General features: G+C 40.6%; 1 protein-coding gene across 2 annotated transcripts in view; it reads left to right on the plus strand.

Annotated features, from left to right (window-relative positions):
• Positions 1-23,452, plus strand: part of esrrgb (estrogen-related receptor gamma b) — an 86,292-nt gene that overhangs the window by 52,348 nt on the left and 10,492 nt on the right. For both annotated transcript variants that reach the window (XM_087852165.1, XM_006797141.3), the window contains 4 exons: positions 1,579-1,994; positions 6,720-6,836; positions 16,045-16,155; positions 16,477-16,638. In XM_087852165.1, the coding sequence (XP_087708291.1) occupies positions 1,592-1,994; positions 6,720-6,836; positions 16,045-16,155; positions 16,477-16,638 (793 nt within the window). In that variant the 5' untranslated portion in view covers positions 1,579-1,591. The remainder of the gene's footprint in view (positions 1-1,578; positions 1,995-6,719; positions 6,837-16,044; positions 16,156-16,476; positions 16,639-23,452) is intronic.

Below are 23,452 nucleotides of genomic sequence, written 5' to 3' on the forward strand. Positions count from 1 at the left end.
TAGTTTCAGACATTCCCATCACGCCTTTCCGCCACTCTCACCGCATATTTATGACTCATAAGAATTTAAGGGCTAAAGTTCTGTAAGATCAACACCAACTGTGACAGACAGAGCCAGCAGTTCTAAGACCAACCCGGGCCTCATTTCATGCTTCGTTTGAGAGAATATTATTGAATTACAGCAAGGAGCGCAACATACACTGGCTTTGCGGCCTCAAAGAGAAATGACTACCCACCAGTAGCAGTAGTCGTTAAGTAAACAAGCACACTCATGGAGTGTGAGCTCTTATAAAGCTTAACACAGCAAATAAAGAATACTCTTTTTAGCTTCTACCCTGCATTATGAGGATTTTTTTTTTCTTTAATCCTACCTTTGTAATCTTTATGATGAAATTCTTGGAATAAGGCACTTCCTCTGCCAGCTGTAACCCAGCACCTCCACTGGCAAAATAACTGGGACTATTGATTGGGTCATCTATTACCCACAATCCTCCATATGCTGAGTGTAACACCTCTCTTTGTCCATTAACAGCCTTCTGAAGTTTCATTCATTCATTTACTTCTGGCAGCCGACCAATTGTGGGCATTGTTTGCAAGATGTATGGGGCATCTGTTGACATGGTCGTTAGTTACCATTTTGCCTGAGAGGAATGAGCTACTGCACTATATCACTTGGCATTCCGGCGCATTAATGGTTGTGTGTGTAAGGCAATCTATCAAACTCAGGTGAACGGGCTGATGAATTTCTCGCAGAATGAGTGGCGGATGATGGTAGCAGGCAAGACTCGGTACAGTCACGGCAAAGCTTTTGTGCTCTGTTGTTCGGTCCTCTATTTTTTTCACTTGGGGGTATTTGAGAGCCTTTGCGTTCTTTTTATTTAAAGAAAAAGTTTTAAAAATGCGTGAAGAAAATGCGGTAAAACGGTTAATATTTTTTAGAAAGTTTGCTAATTATTAATACTGAGATATGTTACTTTTATCTTATTAGTTTGTGTAATAAAATATTATTTCTATGCCAAAGCTCAGTGTCCCCTAATGTGGTTTCTATGCCAATATGACAGTTTTTGTGTTTTGTTTTGTTTTTTTCCAAATCCAAATCACAATTTTTTTCCTAAATCCAACCAAACAACTCGTGGAAGCAAAAGTTAAAAACAACACAAACCATGGTGTCTTTCTGCCTACTTATATATGTGCTTTAAAACAAGTGGTTTGAACTCCAACATATCACCCCATGCTCTCCTTTTCTTTTCTCTTTTTCCTCACACACAGTCAGTCAAAGCAGATGGCTGCCCTTCTCCTAACCTTGTTTCTCCTCGAGGTTTCTCCCACTTAAAAGGGAGTTTTTCCTTCCCACTGTCGCAAATTGCCTTCTCATAGGGGGGGTTGTCTGATTGTTGGGTTTTTCGCTCTTAAACTGTGGGGTCTTTACTGTACAGTATAAAGCATTTTGCGGTGACATTATAAAAATTGAGTTGAACTGGATTAAACATTCATTTCTTTTCAAAAATTTGGAAAACCATTCCCTGTAAATTCAGTTTCAAAACTGACTGACGTTCCGACTCTGTTTGTGTTTCTCCAGGTTACTAACCAGAATGCCCTCCGAGGACCGGCACCTATCCTCGAGCTGTGGTTCTTATGTCAAAACTGAGCCTTCCAGTCCTTCCTCCTCGCTCATAGACACTGGCAGTCACCACAGCCCCAGTGGCAACTCTGACGCCAGCGGCGGCTACGTTAACGTTGGCAGCGGACGGTCACACACCCTGGACTCCCCTCCAATGTTCAACCCAGGCATGCTGGGAGGCGGCAGCGCCTGCTTACGCCGCTACGAGGAGTGCTCCGGCGGCATGGCCGATGACTCGCCAATCAAGTGCGAGTACATGCTCAATGGAATTCCCAAGAGGCTGTGCCTGGTGTGTGGCGACACTGCCTCGGGGTACCACTACGGAGTGGCCTCCTGTGAGGCCTGCAAAGCCTTTTTCAAAAGAACGATACAAGGTACTTTTTTCTTTCCCACATTTCCTTTCACATTTCACTGACTCACCTGAGCTGTCAGTAAAACTGTCTTTTAGGTGGTGGGTTCTTTGTATTTTTGATACAATAGCAATAGAAAATCTGAGTAAAAATGTCTGCTTTTTGGATTAACTATAACTTATGAATACTTAGAAAAATGCTCTGTGGGGCTCCCATTTACTGCTTAGACCATGCACTGCATTTTTGCATCTTTGCGTTTGTAGCTGTTTAAGTACTGGTTTATTTTAACTACATTAGACACAATAATATTCATTCACAACACCACAGATAACCAGATAAATCAGAGGATGTGGAGAACTGATCGATAGAAGAGAAATGAAGAACCCACACACGTTAAAAATTTTACAGTTTTCATTAAATTTTTGATTGTTTTTTTGGGGGGGATTATCAGATCAATCGATATTGACGGCCTCCGTTTTTTGTTTTGTTTTTTCAAAATAAGTAGCAAAAAAAAAAAAACACTTGTCGATAGGTGTTACCAACTCACAGATATCAAAACAGCGACAGGTGAACAGCGCCAGATAAAAATGTTACATTGTTATCTTTTTTTTCCCTTGAAGTGACCATAAAAAAACAATGATTTGTATTTCTTAATATTTATTCTAAAAAGTAAATTATTGCTAAGGTTGTTACATGAAAGCATTGAAGTAAAGAAATGAATAATTTTAGTGAAACTGAATTTTAATCAAACATAAATTTATACTTAAAACAATAAATTCCTGACTTTCCAACAGTACTTTTAAGCAAGGTGTATTTTCACTCTTGTCACAATAGAGAAGTGCTACTTTTTAATGATTTTAAATACTTTACGTTCACTTGAATACATGGCCGTGCGTGTCACAGGTTCCTCAGTGCTTTCATGGGGCTAATACAATGTGGTGTCTACCGCAGGCATTAGGCCCAGACCGCAAATCTGCTCTAGTTTGTGATTTTTTATGGCGAATCATACATCTGGCACTGAATCTGCCATGTGTGGGATCCGTTCCAGAGTAATCTTTTGGACAGAGATAATGCGCCACAAACCGAGATGCAGATTTTTTGAATTTGATTTGCAGCATTTGTGTCTGGATACATGGAGTCAGAGTGAGGGCACGTTAAGTCAGGCAAATTTGAAAAGTATTCTGCCTAAATCCCTCTCAATTACTGAAGCACGAAGCATCTTTCGGCACAGTTTTTTCCTTTTATTTTATTGGCTTTTGTTAAAATCCAAAACAGCGCATTACTGTCAGAATAAAGATGGAAAACGTGGGACTGATGTGAGAGCTGGTTACCTCACTTGGTCTTAAGAGTGAAGCTCTTCGGCACTCTCTCTAATTACGTCACATGTTTAAAAAATTCTGACTTTTTCTAATAACTCTTAACGTGATGATGACAAATATACCAAGCCTGATCCTGATATATATAATTTTTATTTTTCTTTGGCAGCGAGGTTTTTTTTTTCTAAAATTTTTGAACAAGGGTCAGGGGTAGCCAGGGTATTTTAGATGTCCTATTTCTCATTATTAATTATCAGACATTTCTAAAAGAAAAAAACACACAAAAAAATAGAGACAGCAACTTATTATTTATTTATTTATTTACATATTGTTTTGGCTGCCCATTTTTAGGAAGGCCTTTCCTGGCTTAATTAGCCTATATGAAAATGGCTGGATTGTTTTATCTTAGGAGCATTTTCACTTTTCATGTACAAGAGGCTAAAGTATCTTTGGATCGGGAGCATCAGAAAATGTATGAAACCCCTACTTTCTTTCAAGTCATCAACACAATATCTGTTGTTCAGTCCGCATGCTACACTTTGTTGGGTTTTACTGAATGTTTTTGGCCTTCTGTCCAAATCCTGCATGCCCGTTTATGACCAATTATTGGTAGTTAAAAGGCTGGTCGTGCCCCAGTAATGCTGATGTGTGACTTTGCATTGTCTTACCGAGATCTCTCTCTCTCCTTCTCATCTTCTTCCTCGTCACTGTAGCCTTCTTCTTCTTCTTCTTCTTCTTCTTCTTTTCACTCTCCTTCTTGGAGGACAGGCCTGTAATGAGCTTAATCTGTCCGTCATTCGTCCTGAGCCACGGGAGTTTCAGTCAATAACAATCAGTGTTGGGTGACTGTAATTAGGAACCAGGCATTTCATTGGGAGAAAGTCAAGAAAAGAGGGTGGGAGGTGTGGATCCGTTCCTTGCCCCCAGGCCCCTCAAGCCCTCACCCAAGGGGAAGGAGACGGGGTCCAATTAGAAGCAGAGGCACGTGTTGTGGTGGCAATAACAGAGGAAGGGAACAGCGAGACGGAGACGCTGAAGAGTCCTCTAAATAAAGGCGGTGGGACGAGGGACGGGGTAGGTGGTCATTCACAGAGAGGAGAAGCCGCTTTAATGGAATGGTAATCAGGAAGGGGGTCCCGGCCTCGGTAAAGGAGGAGGACAAGGAGAGGTCCAACTTGAGTGGAGATGCACGTGGATAATAGCATAGCATAATAATATATCAAAATTTAGAGGGAAAATAAGAGAGGTTAAGGAAGGATATTAGAGTGGTTGAAATGTCCTTTGAGAAATAAAGGTGGACACAAGACCTGATTAACTAAGAGGGTATGCCGACAGTGAGCTTTTAGAGGTAGGCAATTTAAGTCTATTGTGGACCCCCGTCTCACCCACCCACACCCAACAAAAAACACACACATGCAGGTCATATTTGACCTATCCTGTTATTTTTGGATTATGGTTTGGTTTTGAAGGAAGAAAATTTGATATCCAAGCAAGTTCATCAACCTCAGAAGGTCATAAAATATTGCATGTATGTAGTACAGAGAATAAGTTGAACATTTCAGGCATGCAGCAAAATGTAATGTTGTCTGCTTGTTAAGGCGAAGCTCAGAATCACTGCCTTCAGTTAGTGAAAAATAACATATTGCTCGGTGCTCTACAACAATAGAACAAACAGCAGATGTCAAGGAGGCAGCTGAAGAAAGATGGAAAAAATGGAATCTGTTGTGTTTCATTTTGTAAAACCAGAATTTCATACTTACAGATTTATTAATGCCTTTCAACATACCACATCATTTTGTGCTTGTGCAAAATAGAGCAGTGGTTATGTGATTTAACATGAATTAGATTTTCTTTATGTATACAACATGCATCATATATAACATGTATATCTGTGAGAGTGATATATATATATGTATATATATCTATATAGATATATATAGATATATATAGATATAGAGATAGATAGATATAGATAGATAGATATATATTTCTTTTAGTTATTCATTTATTCTTAAATCTGAATTTTGGGACATTACTGTGCATTAAAAAGTATTAAGTGTACTTATTAGATTATGTAATTTTTACCATAAGAATTTACCCTCTAGTATTCGCACTGGGAATAAAACTAAAGTACTATATATTAATACTGCAAATATTATAACGCTCTTGCTGCATGCAGTTAGTTTGCAGTATAGTATGCAGTAAGGTACATGGCGTGCATCTCTACATACGAGCGCTGCAATGTACTTTATTTCCCCTCTGCTAATGCCTCTCAGTTTAACAGACTTTACCTACCCCGAATCCAGCAGCAGCCTCTGCCAACATGCTGGCGTGGTGCCCTCGGCCCCTAACTGTGCGTGTGACCCTGCTGGCACTTTCGATGCCAGGGATCCTGACAAATGTTGGCACCTTCTCCTTGACCAACAGGGGGTTGTGTGTGTGTGTGTGTGTGTGTGTGTGTGTGTGTGTGTGTGTGTGTGTGTGTGTGTGTGTGTGTGTGTGTGTGTGTGTGTACATGTGTTTGTGTGCTCCTCTGGCAGACCTGCAACAGACAACACCTGGTTTGCTGTTTTTAGGTACCATTAATACATCTCTGGACTTACGGGACATTGTTCAAACAGTCAATCATGGGGTTACGGATACTTGGGAAAGAGGATTTGTCACTGGATTCTTGGTGTCGTGTCAACTTTTGAAGTGTGTGCATAATGATTTGGGGTAAAAATAAATAAAAAAAACTCTTAACCGGAATCAGGTGAGAAAGACGGGCAGCGGTTAAATTCCAGCAGATTCAATATGTCTGCATTTTCTGGCTGTTTTTGGATCTGAGTGATTAAATTGCATAGGAAATATTTCCATAGTGAGCCAACAACCGTCAAGACGACTTGAATAATACATCGAGCTTTGCTACATGATATCGCAGTCTTAGATTGTCCAGTCTAGCAGCAGCTCCTGGTCTTTGCTGGAGAACATTATGCAGAGTGCTCAGCTGTGCGTCCGTCTCTTAGCCCCGTGCTGTTGAGGGAGGGCAGTTTTCCCATCATCCTTTAGGTGAAGAAGGATGGGCTGGAAAGGGTCGCGGTGAGCATTGCAGAGAGGACGCTCTGCATTAATGAAGCTAATTTATCTGTGAATCAAAATGGGAGTGTGACTGCGGGGCGGGTAGGTGCTTTTTACATGCCCCATCAAAATGCCACTAAACCCTCCTCTCCTTCAGGAGTGTCACACGGGGTCACCTTGGGACAGGTGTGTGTGCGTTCACAGGCACACACGTGCACACACGTGTTGTGTATTTTTCAGTGTTCTCACTCTGCGCCTGGTGTGATTTGATCTTCTTTCCAGCGCAATAATTCCAAAACAAATTATTCCTAATTGCTGATGTATATCTTTTAAGCACACAGAATAATGGAGTCCTTTTTTTCCAATCCTTTTCCAGGGAATATCGAGTACAGCTGTCCGGCTACCAATGAGTGTGAGATCACCAAAAGGAGACGAAAGTCTTGCCAGGCCTGCCGCTTTATGAAATGTCTTAAAGTTGGCATGCTAAAGGAGGGTGAGTACTGGTTTTTCACACAAGCTCACACAACATATATATATGCGAGTGTGTGTTTGCTTTATCCTTTTATTTTTACTCTGCCCTTTGTGCAAAGCTGCATTATTTGGGGTCTCTGTTCAGTGCTGCTCCTCAGCACTACGAAAAAATCTTAAGTACTGTTGTATCCATGGTTGTATATCACATAGGAAGCAGCGTGAAGCAGTTGAGTTCACAGTTCGCAGAGTGACGAGGGCTGCGGTGGATGAATGCTTTAAAGACTTTTGTCTGGAGTCTGTGTCCCTTATAAAACCACACACATGTAATTTTTAGACTTAATTTCAGTCACGCTGTGGTTAAGCTTGGGTAACAAAACTAGCTCTTTATGTGCAGGAAAAGGTTATAGTTGAGGTGTTAGAACGCCTTTCTGCCAATGAGTGCTTGGGTTCAAGTAACACTTTTGGCTACGGACACCCCGGTGCTTGTCTCTGTGATGCCGTATATGCCATGCTATATACTCCCTGGTGTAAATAGCCACATTAACTTTTCCACCCACTGGTGCAAATAGCATTGTTGGATATTGACACCTTGGTGCTAATAGCATCTGTCTAGATTAATTAACTGTCACATCAAAATCCTAAAGATCATTTTCTTCTTAGGCAGCTTTCTCTGTTTATTAGTATATAAACTTTAGACTCTCCTCTATGGCACCAAATTGTCTTGTGATTCTATATTTTAAAATGCATGAGATGGTGTAAAGATTTTATGATCAAGCTGAAATCAGGAGGTTCGCCTATATGTTAGAGTAAGCTGTCTGTTTTTCAATGGTTGTGGATCTGTGATGGTCACTCCAGTCTAGAGGATGGTCAGTGATATTAAAGCCAGCTGTGGCCTCAGGGAGACACCGGTGACATCACCCACAAGCCTTACTTACTTCTCCTCACACTGCCGAGCCTCTGAGTGTTTAACTCAGCCGGGTGGAAAAAGCTGCTGAGTTGGATATTCTTACCAAGACCGACTGAGATGTGTAACAGTACTCTTAAAAAGCACAGGCTGTTCCCCCAAGACTTCCCTCTCCCCTGGGCTCTGGGTGTCTCTCTCTCCATCTCCCACTCTGTCTGTCTGTCTGTCTGTCTCCCTTCCCCTCTCTTGCCTGCCGTATTGATCCACTAAATGCTTTCCGAATATCCCACCTCACTTCCTGCACGTGTTGTTTTTCCTCCAGTGTGAGTCCTCTGGGAGTACAGAGGGAAAATCTAGCCGATAGATTTTCTTTTTTTCTTTTTTCTTTCCTCGGGAAGAGCATTTTTTTTTTTATCTTTTCAGTTTGCAGAGCGAGAAGAACTATCCTACACCAATGCAAAGTCTATGAAAAGTCTAAATCATGCTATTTATACGCAGAGGGCTTGTGCTGAGCTTGGACTTCAGTGAACATTTCTGGACAGATGTCCATGAGAAAAAACAAAATCTCAAATTGCTGAAATACAGCCTATTTTAATTACATTTCTTTGTCTTATACTGAAACAAAGAATAGTTTTTGAGCAACTGTGGTACGAACGCTGTATAGGAGAATAAATGCACACTGACAGTAACAGTAAATTAATTGAATAATGTGCTGAAATAAGGCAGAAGTGTAGGCTTTCCATAGGTGTTGATGGCATAAAACATATAAGAAAATAAAGATTTAGAGAAAAAGAAGCAAAAGAATTTTTAAAATATTTCATTCACACATTAGGATTTCTTTATTTCTTTTTTTTTTTTTTTTTTAGGATTTCTTTATTTCTACCAACATTAAGATTAAGTGTAATTGATTAGAGGAATGACTGCATCGTACATTTTATTAGGACGTAATATGTGCTCTGATAGCATTAATGTGTGTATGTGTGTGTATGTGTTTCATAGTCCACACTGAATCCTAAATTAAAGAAACATACGATTTATAAATTTATTTATAAGCTCCACATAGAGAAAAACAACTGTTTCCTAAAAATAAAACCATGGCCATATAGTTTTGTACACATCTGGTAATAGCAGCCTGCACAAGTTGACTGCAATTTGTCCCAGTAACACAAGACTGCGTGTCTCTCTTTTAGTTCACTTTCACTGACCCAGCTTCACTGTGACGTAGCTGCGTTTGTTCCTCTCAGACAGAGGGGCCGTCCGTTCTGTTTGGCATAACGCTACTATTTATACATGCAGCCACTTTTTATGTCTTAATCCCGGCCAAAATATCTCACACTGAGCCTTTGACTCTTGGCCAGAAGAAAAAAAAAATAGCAACACATTTGCTTCAGAAATAAAGCTGAAACTATTAGTGCATGCTTAAAGGAAAAACTGTGGGGTATTGTCAGCGGAGAGCCAAGCTAAGCCGGCCAGTGTGTGTGCGAGGCGCAGCGTCACAGCCACCGCAATATGTGGCACAGTAGGCGATTTTCTAAAAGTGATGGTGTTCAATTAAGAGTAAAAAGGACACTTAATCATGGCATACTGCAGTGGCGTGGCCTCTTACAGATTTAAGGGGGACTTTGATCAGTGAACCAGTAGGGGGGAAGGGACAGCGGCTAGCCTCACTTTATGCTATGAGATCACCCTGCAACAAGTGACCAAGGGCTGGTCACCGACAAGGAATAATTACATTGTGTAATTTCTTAAAATGTTAACACTTAAATGGTGTTTAACACTCTATTATCCTGCAAGGTTAGTTATATCATCAACAGGTTCAAATACGGAGGACTAATAACAGAAGGCACAAATGCAGACTCTGAACTACGAGCAGCAGATTGACATTGTGGGTAAAATCTAGGAAACACTTGCAAGGATTATTTCATAGATTCAATTCAGTTCTATTCTATTTTATTTACATAGCACCAAATCACAACAACTGTCACCTCAAGGCGCTTTACTGTAAAATAAAGATCCTACAATAATACAGATAAAATCCCAACAATCAGACGACTCCCTATGAGCAAGCACTCGGTGACAGGGAGGAAAAACTCCCTTTTGACAGTTAGAAACCTGCGGACTCTGCTGCAACTGGTTTGAGTTAAGGGGAGGGAGACAGGACAAAAGATACACTGTGGAAGAAAGCCAGAGATTAATAATATCTAATGCAGCGTGGAACGAATCCAGAGGACTTAAAGACAACAGCACATTCCACAAACAGGAGATTGATACACTGAAAAGAATAAGGAAGTGTAGAGTTAAAGTATTAGCTTAATAAAGAAGGTTTCTATTATCTTCACAATTATCCAGACTCAGATTTAAAACGCAAATCTTTTAAACCAACAAAGACGAATGTTTGAGCGTCTACTGAAGGGATATTTTGAAGACACCCACAACTGTAGTGATGCCTCCACAGTCCAGACCTAAATACAATACTTACAGAGAAACCAGAAACCAGCTAACTTGTATTTTATATACATATCTAAGCCAGACCTAATCAGTTTGGCCCAAATATGTTTTGTGAGATTGCAGTAAACCTTGATCTTTGACATAAAAAAATAACTGACTGACTTTCTGATGTGGATGAACTGAAAGCTTTTCCAGCTTAAAAACTGATTTTTTTTTTTAGGTGTAAACTCATGATTGTGGTGTCCAAACAGAAAAATGGTTTTATGTTGAAGGTTTACACATTTGAGCAAATTTCATCCTTGTCAATATTAAGCAGGCTCGTGTTTTTTTTACTTCTTTCGTTTGAAATGAAACCATTTTAACTTTTTTAATTAATAAAATGTGTCCAGATACGTTTCTATTTTAACTATTATAATCTTCAGCTATTAACAGGTAAACAATGATAAATACATAAACTGGATATTGTAAGTTTCACTTTTTTCCCAAGTTATTCATTTGTTCCCATTGCAAATTTCCCTCACGTTGGCAGTTGCTTCCTAAAAAACGCCTCCCTCGGGGTGCTGTGAGAGTTATATATTGTGATGAGTTGCTCTAGAAGTTTCCAATATTTCTCTTCCTTGTGCCAGTCGTGCCATCCTGACTTTTAAAGGGTAGCTGCCAGGGATTTTGAGCCCCATTAGTGGGTGGGGAAAACCCTTCTTCTGTGCGCCACCTGCCACTAATCAGCTGACTTTACTTCTTCGAACTTGGTTTGGTGGCTTCAGTTGTGATAGGGCTCTAAGTAAATCAGGTATTCTAGCTGTGGCCAGTGCCAACATAATGCAAAGGGAATTTATTGATTATGCTTAAGGGTATGTTGAGCTAAGCTGTCTGTTTAAGATGTAACAGATTATTATTTTTCCAAGAAAATCGAAGAAATAATATAGATGACAGGCCTCTCTCCTGGTTCGGCTTTACTGCTATGTCACAGCCGAGCACCTGGATGAGCCGGGTGGACGGCAGCGAAGGGCAGCTGTTCGAGGAAGCCGGCCTCATTCACTGACCCCTCAAATGTCCAGCTGAGACTGATGAAAGGTCACAGGTCAGTGGAAAAACTCTCACGTAATTACAACTCACGGAAGGTATGGTGTCAGTCACAACTGCCAGGAGTCAGTGCACCCAGCTAATAGCGGCGCTAATATCCCATAGCATTACTGTACGGTGTTAAATGATGCAAGAATCTACCACGTGTGCATTTTTCAATTTCCGCTTTGAGTCACATCCTGCTGAAGAAGAGAGATGGATTCTTTTTTTTTCTTTTTGTGCCAGTAAGCATGGGTATCTATGTTGGTCCTTGAACAGGTGTCCGATCATCATGTTAACAAATTATCGTGTTCAAAAACCAAGTCCCGCTGGAACAGAAGCATATCGCCTTATACCCACTGAGTGTCTGTCCTGGAAGAAGCAGGTCTGAGCATAAAAGGCGCTTACAGTTTGGTCTTTTAGTCACTACTGGTGGGTTCTAGTTCAGTGATGTTAGCTCGGTGTTTCTGTGGTTTATTCTTTGCATGCGGGGATTTTCTGACATCGCTGTAATGTGGTGGGTGAACACAAGCTGCCAGACTATTTTGGCAACCTACACCGCTGTCTCGCCCTCTCCTAACCACAGATAGGGATCAGCAGTCTTTCCTGAGCGAACGTGGCTACCAGGGTAATGTTACAGCCTTATTTTCCTCCGGCCACATACACAAAAGATTAGTAAAGCCATATCCAATATCACAGACTGTCAGGTCCCTTCCAAATCAATAGGCTTAAATCAGAAACCAATCTATATGCTAAGATTACATCACCATAATAAAGATATACCCAAAGTCTATACTCTGTGGGCGTCTTCAGAACCAGAATTTTTAGCGTGTGTTGGTCTGCACCATTCGAAATACTTAAACTGTAAGTGAGAAGGACCCCTCCCTTCTTGCCACTTGTTTTTTCTTGTACCGTAAACTTGTCTATCTAACAGCACATGTGTGGGGGCTTGTTTGCTTTTTAGGGTGTCAGAGTAGCTGGCAGAATGCAGCTGAAAGTCAGCGCCCACCCAGAGGCTCTGCACTGGCCTGTCCTCACTGTCTGGCAGGTGATAGATCAGACACGGAGACTAACACGTGTTCCTCCGAAGAAGAGGATTTAGCGAAGCGCTGACCTCATAACAACCCTTCTATACATGTACTCGCTTCCCGACACACATGTTAAAATGTATATCACCCCTGACAAGGGGCTCAGAATCGCTCCTTGAGGTCCCGTGCTTGTCACTGACACCGTTCTAGCTTTTTAAAAACATTTTATTTTGTCCACTACACCAGCTTCAACTTCATGAATGATCTCGGCCCTTCTCGAGCTCTGCAGATGTTTTTTATTAGAGCTGCATCTGTGGTTAAGGCGGCACTGCGAGACAAAATAATAGCCCTTTGTGGACACGCTGGCTCAGATTTATGTAAGTGTAAAACATGATAAAGAGTGATACAAGTGCCATGGCAGTTACGGTTAAGCAGTGCCAGCATTACCAGGCCACCGGGAGGGGGTTTTAGCAGATGGTGCGCCATGTTAATACCCAACCCAATTCAGTTCCCTTCAACTTTTTGTGTTGTCTTTTCTTCGCCTTTCCCTTCTTATTTTCAGCCCACCCAGACTTAAGAAAAAAACCCGATGACAGCCTTTACTGTAGCTCTTTCTGACTTTCCAGATCAGATGTTGAGAGGCAGCCCTGGAAGGGCAGAGCGGCTGCGCTTTGCAAAGGGTGAGCAGGCCGCGTCGGAGGGGGCTGCACGCCGCATCCCTCTGATTTTTCCCAGCTAAAATAGGGAGCTCCTAATCTCCCTTTGGCAGCGTTAGCCAGCCAGCCAATTCTGACACATTCTCTCGAAAGAAGCGCCTCTGACAGGTGAAAGGCTGAAAATAGTTGAGAGTGAGAAGCTTAAATACGCATGTACACACGAGCACATGTTCACATAGTAACACACAGTCTCGATATGAGACACATGCACCTTTCAGTGATGACAGCTGCTCTGTAGAGCATCTTTTTGCACCAGAAGAATGAATCTCACTTATATCATGAATGGTTTTTTTGTTCTGTCTTCCTTTGTGTATTTTTGTTTTTCTGGCTTCAGTTTTACACTGAAGACACTGCTGACGTGGGTGTTTTTCAGCATATAGACCGATGTTTTTGACCTCATTGCGAAGAATGTGGATTTAGACAATTTGGGTGGGGGGGTTTAGGCAGAAAATTTAATCACATACTTAACTCAGATTTCATTTTGATGTTTGAGTTTTAAGGTGGACTTTAAAAAATGTTATTATGTATTCTTAAGGGCCGTTTTACTTAATGTGTAATTTTTTTGTCATTTTTTTCATTGTGGGCATAAAATGAATATTTTGGCAGCTGCTATGGTGAAATAGATATCTGTCGATTTTATGTGCAAATAATAAACGCATAGCAGAACAAAATAATCCGCAGGACACACCCGGCGCACACGCCGCCAGCGCATGAAGCGAAACACTGTCACTTTAATAAGGAATTTGCCTTTACGTTTTAACAAGTCAATAAATGTTGTGTATGTGAAAGCAAAACAGATCAGGTGGCTGTAAAGATTGCTCCAATGTAAATATGCCTCATCGTCTTGCCACACACATGTGCACGCACACAAACGCACACAAACACACTCACATAGCAAGAATAGACTTTCAGCCGAGTATCTCAGCCCGTCTTTCTCGCAGTCAGCACAAAGTTACGAGCGTGCTGTAGTATGTGAATTCATATTATCCAGCACACACACTTCTTTTACCCCATAACCTCACCCATGCATCCATACTTTGCCTGTCACACTTTATGAAAGGCCAGCAACCATAAAAAAGGATCTGGATGCCTTTAAGATGATCTGTGGGCCCGCCTGGCCCCCGCCGCCCCCAACTCATGTCAGAGGCTCTCGTCTGGACCCGCATTGTCTTGAAGCGAGGCCGATGTGGTTTTGGGTCTGAGGTTAGGAATGCGGTGCTGACGATGACACACACGGCCCCCCTCGCACCCTCTCCGGCCCTCTTCCAGGGGCCTCATTCAGCTGTCTTGTTGTGGTCATATTCTCAGTACTGTTCCATATCACATGGGGAGGAGATAATCCCGCACTGGTGAGATCAGGTGGTCATTGGGACAGGCAGGGCTGACAGAAAGAGGATGTACAAACTGAGAAAGAAGAAACCGTCAGGAAACAGATATATTCACCCAAGCACAGCAGATTGTTCTGTTTGATTTTCCAACCCTCCCACTCTTCAGCCTTATCTAACTCTTGTTTTTTTCCCTTGTCGTTGTCCCTGCCCTCCTGCCTCGGGTCTCTGCTGTTTGGAGCGCCGCTAAGCTGTAAACTGAAACTGGTTAGCGCTGAGCTCTTAATTCTTGTCAGCGTCTATTAATTATGGGCCAGTTGGATGTTCGAGTTCAAACAGCCCCCGCGGATCTTGGAATTCTAACTCTGGCTGTTTGGTCACTTGTCGCTTGTCGTAGCTACATGACCTAGCAGCCCACGGCAGGGAAACTGGTGTGTGTGTGTCAGTGTGTGTGTGTCTTGATAATGTTAGGGGCAAAAGCAGCAACAATTCACTGTCAGTTAGCCTGACAAGAACATGCTGCATGAATTCGGTTTTGGTACCTTCTTAATATATTTATGCATTAAACAAGCTTATTATTGTGAAAGGCTTAACTAACTGCATAACCCTTTATTAGGCCTCTGTGTACCATTAAATAGAGAGAGAGAGGCTCCTGAACTGATTTAATATCTGGAGTACATGCACACAGTTTCCTAAAGCCCAATTTATCATTTTAAATTTAACTTAACCAAGAGTAATGCTAAAAACAACCACTAAAGCTCCATCTATTCCAAACCCAGCTCCTGCCTGCCTAACTGACTAATTAAAACCGCATCCACATGTGTTCAAAGAACAAGAAGTCTATTTGCAAGCCTTATTGATTACTTTAAGGCGTACAAATGGAAAGCTGTGTTAGGAGAGGGGCTCTCGATTTAGCTTCAATCTGCCAGGCATAAAATGATCTCACTGTGTTTGCTGGGAAGAATGAGCTCCCTCTGGGCACGGTGGGTAATTAGGTTAGTGGATAGTCGGTGTCAGGAAATTGAAAGACCATCCTAATCGGATTCTTTTGTTTCCAGGGGAATCAAAGGAATTTATATGAGTCACTGGGAAATCTCACACGACTTAATTCCACTTGACCATGTAAAATCTGTTTGCTCTCCCTTAGTGCTCAAACAACTTTTAATGCAAACGTATCAATTCAGGAGACAAGGTGCATCCAGCCCGCGTCCTCTGTGATGGCTTTGAAGATAATCCTGCATGTGAATGCTTAAACTTCCACTCAGACGTCCTACTTGATGGTTGAAAGGTTAAAAATAAAGGAATGAAACTGTTTATGTAGATAAATGACAGAAAAATGCTGTTATCCTAATTTTTGTATTGTATATTATATGAAGAATGGTTATATAGTGTTTGTATATACAGGGTAGAAAATTAAAAACCCTGAAATGCTTGTGAGAGTCTGATGACACAGCAAAACAGGTCAAGTTTCCCCCCAATAAATAGGCTACAGTTTTATAATAAGCTGTGGTTATGGTAGCAAATACGATGCCATAAAATAGGTCGTTATAACTGAATATAACTTTCAAAAATTAAGCATATAAAAAGAAAGTGAGAAAGTCAGCAGCAACGCCTACTTCCAAACATAACAAGTGAAAAGTTCCCTTTTATTTTATTTTGCTACGTAATCATTAAGTTTTGTGGATTCGTCAGAGTGGCTTTGGTTTATCTTATACATACGTGATATTTTTAATTATTTTTTTTGCAGGTGTGCGTCTGGATCGAGTGAGAGGGGGGCGTCAGAAGTACAAGCGGCGGTTGGATGCCGAAAACGGCGCCTACCTCGGCCTCACCCTCCCCCCTCCAGCCAAAAAACCACGTGAGTCGCTTTTTTGGTTGCTTTTTTCTTTTTTTAATTTAAAATCTCCCTCAGTAAAAATGTGTGTATTACCTGAGCATTACAAAAAGCATTAACTTTATTAGTTAATATGATGGGACATTAAGCTGTGAAATGAATCCCCTTGAGGAATATGGCGAGAGCATTGTTATCTACATCCAAAGGTGAGATTCATGTGGCACAATATGATCATATTTTAGGCAAACACTGTTGCCTAAAACTGTCGCACACCACAGTACATTTATATTCCTTCACGCCCTCCGTCCTTCTGTCTACCTCTCTCTCTGTCTCTTCCCCTCTTAGTGACAAAGATCGTCTCTCATCTGCTGGTGGTGGAGCCAGAGAAGATCTATGCCATGCCTGACCCCACCATGCCGGACGGAGACATCAAGGCTCTGACAACGCTTTGTGACTTGGCTGACCGCGAGCTGGTGGTCATCATTGGCTGGGCCAAACATATCCCAGGTAGAAACATGTGACTGCTCTTGACTGAACCTGTCATCAGGGCTCTGGTTTTCCAAACACTTGTCTTAATGTGAAATTTCAGACATAGGTGCTTTTTATACAGGCCATCTATTAAGTTGAGGTTCACGTGTGGTCTTGTGCAGTTAGTAAAGCGGAGGAGAAACTGCTCTCATTTGCTCTTTGATTTGCTGAAATGTTACAGTGTGAGATTACTGGAGTACTTCACCGACTGCTGTACATAACACGCCAACCCCTCCCGTTCATACGCATGCACACACACAGGATAATTAACATCTGCTACTCATCTGCACCTAAGGGAGAAGCTAGTCCCATATTCTAAAATCTAATCAATAAAGAGCAGCTGAAACCTTTGATTTGACTGGGGTGGGGTGGAGTGGGGTGGGGGAGTCTGTGGGGGGGGACCCGCCCCTATGTCAATGTATTCCATTTCAATCCCAGACTTAAAGAAAGCAATCCTCTTACTTACTTAAGGAGACTACACAGGGCCTGTGGTGAAATTGATTTATTTAGGGAAATACTGATGGATTTCCCTTCTCCTTGTTGATGAATTCTTAAATAAGACTTGCTATGCAAATGTTCTTAGATCTTCCGTTCTTCTCATCTTTATCGGCTGAAGGAGACACTTTGGACCTCCGCGTGTTCATAAGGAGCACTGGCTGGTTTCAAAGTATATGCAAGCCATTGATCTGGTTAAATAAAGCATGTAAAAGACACACGTGTTGTCAATTCAATTATTATTCAATTAAAGCTAGTAATATTCTTCACTGATGCATTTCTTAAAGGGGTTCCTAATTAATTAAAATAAATGGCAGCAGTCAGGACACAAATTTTATCTTCAGTTGTCTTTTGTTGTGCATTTGTTTCAAGGCGATAACAAAGAAAGAGCAAATCCTTACGTCAGAGTAAGGAACTAAAAAAGGTCTCGTGCTTGCTTAAACACAATTAATTAGTCGTAAAAACAAAAATGAATTTATTCAGAGTAAATAAAAAATGGTTTTTTTGCCAAAACAATGGAGTTTTTTTCTCTGTCTCCTTTTGCGCTGGCACAGTGCAGTCTATTTGTCCCATTCACTGACTCATCGTCCACACTTAAAGCAAGACTATGAATCGTTTGCTGAGCAGTGGCCCAGAGTAGTTATAGGACGATGGCAAATGCGGTCATGGGAAAAAGAAAGTACATCCTCTTTTAATTTTGTGGCTTTACATATCAGGACATAATAAAAATAATCTGTTTAAAATTAAGTAAATAAAGCCTCAAAGGAAATGCACATGACATGTAACCCGTGTCATTATTTATTTGACAAAAACTCAAAAGATGTAGAAGTGTGTAAACAAAGTACATCCTTACATTCCTGCTTCCGTAGGAAATAGAAAGATCAATCAAGTTAATTAATTGATCATCAGCAAGGGTGAGCACCTCTGTGAAAGCTGAGGTTTTGGCAGTTTGCTGGTCTGCGATATTCAGATGTGTGTTAATGTAATGCCAAGGAGCAAAGATATCAGGAATGTATGGGCTCAAATTGTGGTCATAAATATTTTGTACTTGTAAATCAAATGCGTAGTTGTGAACTGAGTTTTGTAAACTTGTAAACCAAAATATCTGAAACTTTTATATGGAAAGCGCCACTCCAACAGCCAAACCCATCTGTTCTCTGATTGGATTGTTAAATTTGTGATTGAGATGACATTGACCAATCAGCTGAAAGGAAGAAAAAACGGGTCAAAATTCGTACTTGTAAGTTGAAACTCACACACAGCCAGGAAACTTGAGCGCAGAGCTTTACACATAGTTTTTTGTTTTGTATCTGTAAGCAGACCTTAACAAAAAAAACTGTAACTTGTGTAAATATTTTTACAAACACAAATCTTTTTTACACACACACACAAATTCTCATCTACAAATGCACAAACATAAAATTTTCAGATATTTTGGTTTACAAGGTTACAAAACTCAATTTGAGCCCAATGTTCTTGCACATCAGTCTGATAAGAGTTAAAGTTTTTTGTTTTTTTTTAAATTGAACTCCAGTGAGAAAGCTTATTCACGGGTGGAAAAGGGATCAAGGTGTTGCAATGGCCCAGTCAAAGTCCAGACCTCAATCTCATTGAAATACAGGGGACCTTAACCTCCTAGGACCTGGCGTCCACATATATGGACATCACATTTTTGGTTATTTAGACCCAAATACTCAATTTTGCTCTACAAGGGCCTGATATCCACTTACGAGGACATTATACTGCTACTGTTCTATCTAAATTTTAAACGAATATCCTCATATGTGGATCTCATTTTTCTTAGAAACAAAAAGTGGGTAAAAGAAAAAATTTGGTAATTCTTTGTTTTTACATTCATTGGGCCCCAATCAGCCCAAATATCAAAGAGAAATTCAAAATGCATGCTGTGGAAGAGTTCGGGTCTTAGGAGGTTAAGAGAGCTTGACATAAACAAACCTCAATGGGCTAAATCAGTGCCGTAAAGAAGGTTACAATGATTTGATGAAGTCATACAGAAAACAGTTACTTCAAGTTATTGTCACTAAAGCCGGTACTAACTACTGAATCATGGGGCATATTTATTTTGCATTTTGGCTTTGTTTAATAAATAATGACACTTATATGTCATATTGTTGTTTGCCTTCAAAGTAAAAGTTGCCGCTTTTGAAATGTATTGGCTGATGCAGGAAAATTTACTCTAATGGCAAATATTTTTTATTTCCGGTTGCACTTTTTTAAGTTTAACTAAAGCTCAGAGATGTCTGCAAGTATTTGCAGATAAATTGGCAACTTCCATGCAAACTACTGACAACCCTGGCAACTAACTAGGGACCTTACCTGGAAACCTGTGTTTGCCAGATGGTGGTCGACAGGCCCGTGTGATTGAGGCCTTAGCAGTAAGAAAAGTTCAGGAATGGAGAATGACATTAGGAGACAACTCCTCCACATCATGTGTCAATTTGCTGTAGACCAGTGATTCTCAAATGTATGCTGTGTTCCACTAGTGGGGCACCTAGCCACTTCATCCACAGTCAGCCAAGTGGGCAACCATCTGAAAACAGCATCGATTGCATAGTGGAGTAACATGAAGGAAGTTACCTGTTGGGGAAAGCTTAGATCATCTGTTTGGACTTTGCAATTTAATGTGGGCCAAAATGAGCTGAGCCCAAACCAGCCCTTTGAACTTTAGATGAATGTTTAGGAAAAGAGAAGCCTGTTTAAACGATTAGCCAGTGGAGGGTTGCTGGGGTTTGAGACATGCTGTCTCACCACTCTCGAGTTTATATCAAGAAACAAGCGTTAACAGGAACAAGAGGAGCTTCCCTGACCCAAATGCACAGTTTTTGGTTTTGTTTTTTTTTTTTTGCTCCTGACCTCTTTTCCATCCAACATCTTGTGAACAAGGGAAAAAATCTAATTCAGGTGTATTTTTCACAAAAAAGCCAAATAGGGTAACTACAGTCAAATGAGCCCCATGGGGCCTGTAATAAATTTTACTGTAATGTTTTTCCACTGCCTTATTCTCATTACATTTGTATATATGTGTATATATACAAAGTATTGATCTTGTATGGTGTGAAGATCTAAATCCAGATCTGTCAGAGTTATTAAAGGCAGCACGTGACACTCTGGAGACATTTTACCCGCGGCCACTGGGTCAAAGTGTCACCAAGTAACGATTAAGACAAAAGGGGTCCCTACAGTTTAACAGTCCACTCCCTCCATTACACTCATAGCCCACTGCGCAAATGGCCTTAACGATGAGGTAATAGGAGTCATTAGCGCAGATCGCTCCATTAATGTGAAAGTCCTTCAGCATCCACATGTGGAGAGCTGGGAAGAAACATGTAATACTCCTTAGGCTTTGTGGTACATGTGTTCATTATGAAGGCTTAAATATTTGTGTTTTACAGCTGGAAAGAAGTAATTTGATGAATTTTGAATCCTCACAGTTTAGTTTGGTTTAGGTTTTTTTGTGTGCAAAGGAGCCAATTAAAAATTTTGAAGTTTTTAAAAATAAAACCAAAAACACACATTTTGGCTTCAAGAACATGATAGGAGACATGTTATTGTGGCCCTTGATTTGTAACCACACACACACACAGACCACCTCACAAAGCGTAGACTACATTCAAGTCAACAGCGTACAGCGCCCTCTATTCACTTTATCTAATGCTCGTTCTTTTTCCTTTCTTTTTCTCTGTTTCTGTCCCGCACACCCTCTGCCACAATATCTTTCACACACACTCTCTGGCTTCCTTGTTCTCCTGTTCCCCTGGCTCTCCCTCTCCTACTCCTCCTGCTCATATAGGGCCCTCAAGTCTCATTATTACCTCTGTCTTTTTATTAGGCCCATTAGGGCTCTTAGGAGGCCTGTAATGATACTAAATGAATAGAGAGTGAACTGCTGTCTGTTTTAGACCTCGCTCTCAATGACAGCTTCAAGCTTCACTGCCAACCACTCAGTCTCCTCACTGTACTGAGCAGGGCCTCAGTTATCTTACACGCACCTGTATTTTTTTTGTTGCATTACCAGAACCCTGCCAAACAGTTATTTTTTGGGGACCTGGGGACCTTTAAAGAAATAGATATATTGCTGACTAACATGCTGCACTGGCTAAATATGGGTTTTTACAGTGTTACAGTATTGTAATGTGTTTGGTGAAACGACAACATCTCCACACACACACAACAACAACAACAACAGCAGCCTCCCCCTGCAGGTCAATGCATTACTACAAAAACTGCCCCACAGTTTGCAGAGCACAACATGGTTATAAAACAGTGAACAGTGTGATAAATGTAGAAGCAACAAAAATACTTCTGATTTTGATTTTAAAGTTAGCAAAAAAACAGTCCCTATTTATTTTAATGCTCAATGCATTTTGTTATATAACGTACTGTCTCTTTCTTTATGGCTAAAAATATTCATTTTGATTACATTTTGTCAGCTTAGTAAATCTTTTTGTAACTATTAGCATTAAAATGTATTTGATCACTAAAAAAAACAGCAGTTTACATAGTTGGATCAAAATTTTGCAGTGTTACAAACCTTACTATTCCCTGTAGCCACGCACTTGGCAATGGGAAGAAAAAAGCTCCCTTTTAACAGGAAGAAACCTCAGACAGAACTAGGGGGACGGGGAGGGGCAGCCATCTGCCTCAGTCAGCTGTGGGGAGTGGCGAGAGAAGAGATGAGCGCTGAGCAATAACACACTATAAACACTGAGCAGGTTAGTTGGGCTCGTAACTACAGATCATAAATGTGTAGCTTGTGCAGAGAGGTGCAAAGAGAGAGTACAAAGCACAAGCTGGAGGAGAGAGAAGATTCAAATTTAATGGCATGCAGTAGTGGCAGATAAATGCACGGCGTTTTCAGGGTCACTGAGCCAGTTTAATTATCAAAAAGAAAATTGTCAAGCTTAGTCATAAAAGTAGAGAATGTGTCTCTTTCCAGTCCCTGTTGGTATACTTGCTGTGGCATTTTTGTAACAAGGAGTTCAGCCTGGAAATGAAAAATGTTTGGACTAGTTCTTCTAGTATCTGAGACAGGGTGTTCCTAATTTTGGCAATAATGCACAGAGTGAAGAGGTAAAAGACCTCGTTAGCAAAACTTAGCTTAAAAGAGTTAGCAGTAACTTCTGAGTTTTAGGCATTTACGGGTATTTGAGTAGCCCTCTATTTACATGTATTCAGTCTTAAATACTTTTTTTTTTACAGTTTTTTTTCCAGCGACCCTCTATACTATAGATTAGATTAGATTCTATAGATTAGTGTCATAATTTTCCTTTTTGATAAAGCATTTGTTAGAGGTGGATCAGGTGACCCTATATCCTCCCATAGTTATGCTGTAGGCTGCTGTTTCTTCTTCACTCACATTTTTTTCACTTACTATGTGTTTATACACCACTCTGCATTTAATTATTACTTATGCTTTGGAAAAGAGCCAGAGATTAATAATATCTTTTGTCGTGTCGCCCTCCCTCACCCCAAACAGTCATGACAGACGGCTGCCTCTCCCTGAACCTGGTTCTGTCTGAGGTTTTTTCTTGTTAAAAGGGTTTTTTTTTTCTTTCCCACTGTCGCCAAGAGCTTGCTCATAGCACTTTGTCTGATTGTTGGGTTTTTGATGAATTATTGTAGGGTCTTCCTACATAAAGCGCCTTGAGATGAGGGTTGTTGTTTTTTTTCCACTATATAAATAAAATTGAATTGAAGTAAAGTGAACTGTAACCTCCAAAAATTAGGCTTCATTGAGCCCTATAAGTAGTAATTTGCACTCTTGCACTGAAATTTTTTTATTCAAAGTGTCTTTTAGGCATTTTCCAGTAGTCTAGATTTCTTTAAAATCATTTAAAGAAATCACTTTAAGGTTAAAATAATTTTACCTAAACCTACTTTCGGATGCTTCTTTGTTCACGAGGGTCACCACAGCTGATAGCTCCCCATGTTTAATTGAGCTTTTTGTTCCTGATGCAACCCTAAAGGGGATTTCTGTCTCAACTGGAATGGAACCAGCAACCTTTTGTTTGTGAAGCAAATGTCACTACACTATGAAGACGCATAACGATAAAGCCTATAGGATGTAAAGTTAAGGATTTTGATTTATTCAGCTAACAAGTAAACCATAAATACTCTAAAACCCTGTAGTTTAGCAGAACAGCGTCGCTGTTCATGTTCTTCATCTCCATGCAGAGAGACTGCAAACACAGAGATGCTGACATCGCCTGGTTTGCTCAGTATTGTGTCATGTTTGGTCAAACGGCATCAAATCACTAGGGTGAAATATTGATATTTC

This window comes from Neolamprologus brichardi, chromosome 15 (genome assembly GCF_056152115.1).
Source record: "Neolamprologus brichardi isolate AB-2024 chromosome 15, ASM5615211v1, whole genome shotgun sequence".
Taxonomy (NCBI): Eukaryota; Metazoa; Chordata; class Actinopteri; order Cichliformes; family Cichlidae; genus Neolamprologus; species Neolamprologus brichardi.